Source organism: Cariama cristata, unplaced genomic scaffold (genome assembly GCF_000690535.1).
Source record: "Cariama cristata isolate BGI_N322 unplaced genomic scaffold, ASM69053v1 scaffold11806, whole genome shotgun sequence".
NCBI classification, from domain to species: Eukaryota; Metazoa; Chordata; class Aves; order Cariamiformes; family Cariamidae; genus Cariama; species Cariama cristata.
In genome coordinates, this window is record NW_009622746.1 from 39,106 (window position 1) to 46,198 (window position 7,093).

Genomic DNA, 7,093 nt, shown 5'->3' on the forward strand with positions numbered 1-7,093 from the left:
AGCTGTCTCCCTCTCTCTGGTTCTCTCTCTTTCTCTCTGCATTTTGAGGTAAAAAGAAGAAAAGCCAGAAATATCACACTGAGAAGAAACAAACTTTCTCTTTTTAATATATCCTAAGAGGCAGTTGCTGCACTATCTCCTGCTTTGTGGTGGAGAAAGAGTGAACAAGAGCACAAGGAATGCACAACGCTAATACGACAACTAAATGGACTGCAAAACGTTGTAACTCAGCCTTTGCAAGACTGGCATTTTTGTTAGGCTAATGAATGAAAATATTTAAAGGCAATAATTTTCCAAGTATTTCCTATGTTACTGAGCCTACCTGCATAAATAGAAGGTTGATCCATCATTTTGTATATTAGTCAGTTTATAGTTCAGTTAATTTTGGATCAGCAAAATAGATTTATCTCTGTTAGTGTGACGGCGTTATGGTGATGACTGGGAAAGCTGTTCGTATCATGAATAGTAGTGTTTGTCCAGGTGACAAAATCAGGGCAAACAGAACTAATTCGGCTTCCTTGAACTGCTCAGCATCTTCTGACAATGCAAACGCAGTTGACCTTATTAGCGTTTGTGCAGAACGTAATTTCTGAGGTACGGTGCAGACTTCTTCCTTTCGGGGGAGATGGTAGAGGAGGCTGAAGGAAAAAGCGCAAAGATAGATCTGAACTTTGAAAAGGGGAATGTCAGAGAAACAGCATTGGATGAGGTGGCTGCAAATGCGAAGGTACCCAGGGTAAACTGTTAGTGGCATCATTCGTGCAGCAAGACGTGTGACAAACAGAAAAGGATCCAGAAAGGCAAAGAGTAAAACAAAATGCTGGAAGAGGAAGGTTTGCAAAGTCCCTAAGTAGAAGAGGAATCCTCCAGACTTTGGAAACACAGCCCTGGAGAATGTTAAAATCCAAAAGCGTAAGTTTTTGTGAAATCATTCATATTTTACTTGGTCACAAGGTGCTGGTGAGATTTCTGCCTTGGGCTACTGCTTCACTGTTGAGAGACTCCTCACTGAGTCTGAGGAAATTAAAAGGGAGTCCTGGAACGGGTTAGTTTGAAATGCAGCAAGTCCCTTTGTCCGACTGGTACATCCAAAGATTATGAAGGATCTTGACTATGATGTAATTTAGCTGCTAGCAGAAATAATGACATCTCTGTCTTTGTCACACTATATTTTAATTTTTTAAAATATTTTAAAATACTTACTGTTGTTTAAAATATTAACTGTTGTGAGATAGCAACATTTACAGGTTACATAGAGTTATTTGCATTGCTTTGGGCTGTAGACGGCTTGAGAATTTTAAGTCCAGTAGAGCTCAGTTTGCTGGACTGGCCCAGTAAGCAACTTCTAGGACACATCTCACCCTTTGCTTTTTCTTGTGTAATCAGTCAGTTCCTGGAACAACTTGGTGTGGTCACTTTGTCCTTCCACCTGCCACCTATCCTGTGGGAGAAGGGAGAGATACAACTCAAGATACTGCTCAGTGGAGTTACCATAGAGCTGGCAACTTAGCCACAGCTTAGGGAAGATTAGACCACCTGAAATTTTGTGACAGATGACATTAATTTTCAGAACATTTCGGTGTCGCCGGGAATTTGAATTGTTAAGGCACCTTGCATAGTCCAACAAAGTGAGTTTTGTCTTTCTGTGAAAATTGGTTATTAAATAATCAAATTATAGTAGGATGGAGTTTTCTAGATTCATTTTCAGTGCTACTTTAATTAGCTGAGTCTGTGAGTCGTTTTGCTTCCCTCGGTTGTCAGATGTACATTCTTTGTAAAAAATCAAAGAGATTCTTTTAAAGATCCTGAACCAACCGGAGTAAAGCAGATGTTTCTTTTCCAACCTTCTAACATCACGATACTGGAATCTCTTGCTTTGAAAGTGCTATCCAGAAGTAACCTCCAGTGGCTTTAGAGTTCTACCAGTACCTATAGCAAGTCCAACTTCTCATACTTCAACTTGAGCTTCAGTCAAAGGCTCAGCCATTGCCCTGCTACAGAATGACAGCCCATGTTCTGAAAATGTCTTGATCAGGTTTCCTGGGAGTTTTGTTAAACTAGCAACATTAGAAACCTGCAGTGTTAGTACTAAATGTGATGAAGGGAACATCTTACATTATCAATATCTTTCTGCAACAGTATTGACTATTTGGTTTGTACAACAAAAACCTGAGATTGGAAATAATTCTTTCTTTTGCTCCTCGTATATGCATCAAGTCGTCATTGCTGGGATTGGATTATCCTCAGTTATTACAGAAATCAAAGCGACTGTAGTTCTGGAAAGCTGCTTTGACGATAAGGATGTAGGAATGGACGGTGGGTAGGTTCCCTGCAGATAGAAGTCAGCACAGCTTCATTAACCTCGTACAATTGTTCTGATTTATAGACTTTTCTCAGCTACTGAATGTAATCAGATGTGGTGCGATGGTGGGATCTCCCCCTTTCCTACTAGGTTAGTGTTTTCAAATTAACATAAAGCTTGAGCAGTCTTACCGTTGATGAGTTCAATTTGCATACATCAAGTCAAATTAAATAGCAACAAAATACATTTTGAGCAAAAATAACATCACTGTTAGTAAATTATAGTTGTCTTACAAAGTAGTGGGCCTCCTGAGCAGGACCTTCAGTGCAAAGTCACTGAACAGGTTCAAGTTGCTCCTCTTGGACTGAATTTTTTAGCTTCTTGACTGTTCTAGTATTCATCTCTTTGAGAAAAAATAACTTCAGAATACCTTATCTTTTGATTATCATGCGTCTTTTAGGAATTGAGACATTTCAGATTGAAAATTGAAGACTCTGAAATCTGGGATGTTTAAAGGGATTGCAATCTTGAATGATAATTTTATGGATAATAGTTTAAAAACTGACTAAAAAACATTTTATTTACCAAAACTAGCTTGTGAAACTCACCCCAAGTTACCACAGAGGCTAAGAGGTCAGCAGATTTCAGAGATGGGTGGTTTTAGATATTCAGATTTATTATAATAAAGAGGAATGCCCCCAAGCTTGGGTTTCATGGAGAACTCAGACACTTGTGTTTCAGGACTGAACCCAACTTTCAGCTCTTGGTACCCTTACAAAACTGTGGGTGAATTATCTCAGTGCTGTTTCTCACAGTTTTCCCTTCAAAGCATACAGCATCAGGGTACCATTGGAGTCTGCTCTGCCTTTGTATGACCTTTAATCAGGTGCAGCATACTGTATTTATGTTGTGTAACTGACTCACACTTGGAATGGATGGGTGATTTTAGGTATTTGGTTACCAGAGTATGCATAATTCTACAAATGCAATTCTACAAGTGGTAATACATGTAAATACAGTTGAAATAATGAACAGTATGAAGGGAGAGGAGATGAGACAAGAGAAGAACAGAAGAAGGGGCCAAAGAACCACTTCAAAATAAGTACTTGGGATTTTTTTTTGAATTACTATTATTATCATTTAGCATTTGTATTCAGGGGTTAAAAAAAACCACTGTAACTTGCTCATTACCTTTTTCCAACCTACCCTCAGACCTCCTAGGTCTGCAAATACCTGAAAAATATGAATTCAGGCAGCTAAAACACAACCTTTTAATTTCTCTGTTGGATCCTTCAGGCATCCCCTGTGGCTCAACCTGTTTTCTGAAGGTCAAGAGAGTTTTATTCGTCTGAGATAAGTAGCTTGAGTGTGGCATTTATAACTTGAGTAATGTTATGGATGATAACACCATTAGACATTTTTACAGCTTCAGCAGGAGTTCAGCCAGCAGGACTATCAGCCTGATAAATGCTTTTCATCTTAAAGGTTGTATTGCTACAATAACGCCGAAACTTAAAGCTGCTCCTTGAAACCTGTAGCCTGGCTAAAGAGATGAAGAGTGCCCTCTGACATTTCTCTGGATTGCAAAAGAGCTCTCTTAGGTGCCAGTGCAAGAATTAAGATGCCCACATGCGGCTGCTCTGATCTGAATTGGAATTTACTGGAGGACTTTATAATTTTAAATGAACTGGGGGCAGTGCTACTCGAAAGAATTAGCTTTAGATTGAGATGAGACTGAACTCTGATTGATGAGTCTCAACATTTTGTTCCTACCCAATTATAAAGTGTGTCTACAGGATTTTAAGAGGCAGAACTCTTATACTGCTATTTTCAGAAACAGTAGAGAGTTTCACCTCCCCTGTCTGGCTATTTTGCAGTTATAAAAATCCTAGGAGACTGGTAAAAAACTAATCTATAGAGTAGGCTGAAAGTGGTGTGAGAAGCTAGCAGTGACAACCAGTAGGATTTTGGCTTTGTAGAAGGACGTTTGCTTTGTAGAGATCTGAAAGAGAGTGGTTATGTTCTGAAGGTATACGGTGAAAGTGGCTGTGCGGTGATGATACCTGTAAAAACAGTTGAAATAGTGAGCAGAGTGAAAGGAGACGGGATGATACAAGTGGAAGAAGAGTAGGATAAAGGACCATGAAGGAAGGGAGTGTGAGATGAGCAAAAGTTGAGTTCTTGCTTTTATATCTAAGGATAGTAATCTGAGGCTTGTAGCAAACTTTGACCGCTGTTTTAACCCAGCAGCTATTTAACACAAAAATATTTGTAACATGTAATGATTACAGTTAAGGCAGCCAGATACTGTTTTTTCGTTGCTTCTGATAATGTGAAACAACTCTGTTGATTTTCTTAAGATTTTAATGACTTCACTGGAGTTCCTGTGTTAAACTGCTATTCTGGTTTACAACCTTTGGCATTTCCTAATCATCACTTTGATCATAGGAAAAATTTTAGTACTTCTTATTTTTGACGGAGACCTTTGAAGCCATGCTTTTCCTTTCTGAAACTTTCAAAAGTGCAACCATGGCAATCGCTTCCTAGGTGAGTACTATTGTATAAGTCTGATACAATACACGGCTTGAATGCTGCAATTCCAGCACGACATCTCAGAAGGAAGATAGAAAGGAAGACCTCTGACAGCAGAGGTCAACAAGAGGCTTTGAACAACAACTGTACAGGGAGATGCTAAGTAGGCTATGATTCTTCAGCTTGGAAAAGAGATGACTAAGGGATTAGATAATAGAGGTTTATAAAATTGTGACCAGTGTCGAGAACGTAAGTAGGGAACAATTATTGTGTATTTCTTTTAGTGTTAAGAGGTAAAGGTTACCAAGTGGAATTATCAGTTATCAAAGAAGAGGGAGTATTTTTTGCTGGAAGCTACAGGATTGTGCAGGGGAGGTGCTTGCTCAGTGCATCCCGTTCTTTTACTCTTCCCCAAACACTTGACCACTGTTAGAGTTATGATCCAAGGCTTGATGAATATTTGATCTGGGCGTATAATTGTTAGAGTCTTAAATTTGCAAGCACTGGAAATAGGTGGTAGACTGAAGGGTAAGTATAAGATTTGACCTTCCTTTTAGCTTCATTTTTAATGCTGGCTAGTTTTCAAGTTGATGAGTGCCTTTAAACTTGCTTTAAAACATATTTGCCTCATATGGAATTACCTGATAGCAACAGCAGCCTTGGCTAATGCATTTATCGTTTTGTGGATTTATTAATCCTTATTTCCTGATGTTTTTCTGAGATTCATCAAATATGCAGTATCTTAACCTGCTTAAAGCCTCAGTACAGAAAGTGCTTATAAAAAAGAAATTGTAGGTTCCAGTCAGTCTGACATGAATCAGCGTGCATTGGCTACGGCGAGTAGTGTAGGGGCAAGAAAAAAACTTACATTATCCATTTTTTATTTGAAACGATGGGTTGAACCTCTTCTTCATCTCTCCCTGAATGTGTAATATGTTGCCTTCCTCTTGGGCTATAATAATCTACTTCCAGTTGACTGATAATACTGCTTTTTGTCTCTGTTTTTGGAAGATGTTCTCCCACCTGCTCTGAGCTCACCAGCTGAATAACCTGTCCTCCTCTATTCAGCTTTCTATTTCTCACAAGCTGTTTGAAATCTCTGCTAAGACCTCGCTTTTGTCGGCTGTGCCTTTTGATATTATTATGACTGATGCACAGCTCGGTTTCTGCCACCAATTTCAGAAGTTTCTGTATAATCCAAGAATACTGCAGAATCTGTGGTAGCCCTTCTGCCAGCTCGCTTTAGTTGTAGTAATGGCCAAGTTCAAATAAAGTGTAATGGCTCATATTAAAAAGAACAAAAGGCACCCCACCATGAACGATTACTTGCTCACAGATTTTAGGCACATATCTCTGGACCCTGCTGCTTTAAATTCTTTCTTTATACACATCTTTGGTTGCAGTGTCCTGTTGTGACACCATTTCTCATCCCTGCCTGCTTTGCTTTCAATTAATTTCCAGCGTAGCTAGTTAATTACAAGATGCCTTCAAAGAGGAGTCCAGTGGCTGATGTTTGGTGGGACTGAGGACTGTTCTGTTATTTTCAGGTACTGTTTGGCACTGCTGATGGACAGGTTATCGTCATGGACTGCCATGGCCGAATGCTGGCCCACGTGCTCCTTCACGAGTCAGATGGCATCCTCAGCATGTCCTGGAACTACCCCAGCTTCTTGGTGGAAGACAGCAGTGAGAGCGACACGGACTCTGACGACTATTCCCCCCCCCAAGGTAATGTTTTGGCCACATCCTTCTGTTTCAGCTTTGCAAGGGCTACAAAAACATCTCCAATGCCAGGGAGTTGTCACAGCTGTATTAAAACAACAGGATGACCACAGTTCACAGAATCACAGAATCAATTTGATTGGAAGAGACATCTGGGATCATCGAGTCCAACCTTTGCCCTAACACCCCGATGTCAACCAGACCATGGCACTAAGTGCCACGTCCAGTCTTTTGTTAAACCCCTCCAGGGATGGGGACTCCACCACCTCCCTGGGCAGCCCATCCCAACACCTAACGACCCTTTCTGTGAAGAAAGGCCTCCTCATTTCTAGCCTGAACTTCCCCTGGCGCAGTTTCAGACTGTGCCCTCTTGTCCTGTCACTGGCTGCCTGAGAGAGGAGACCGACCCCCACCTGGCTACCCCCTCCTGTCAGGTCGTTGTAGAGAGCGATCAGATCTCCCCTCAGCCTCCTCTTCTCCAGGCCAAACACCCCCAGCTCCCTCAGCCGCTCCCCATCAGACTTGTGCTCCAGAACC

The 7,093-nt window shown here is 40.7% G+C and overlaps 1 protein-coding gene across 1 annotated transcript in view; it reads left to right on the top strand.

Annotated features, from left to right (window-relative positions):
* The window catches only part of LOC104163447 (tubby-related protein 4-like), a gene marked incomplete at its 3' end in the record, with an annotated part of 53,967 nt that overhangs the window by 25,825 nt on the left and 21,049 nt on the right, over positions 1 to 7,093 (top strand). Inside the window, exon 4 of the mRNA XM_009702459.1 lies at positions 6,382 to 6,562. Coding sequence (XP_009700761.1) covers positions 6,382 to 6,562 — 181 coding nt within the window. The remainder of the gene's footprint in view (positions 1 to 6,381; positions 6,563 to 7,093) is intronic.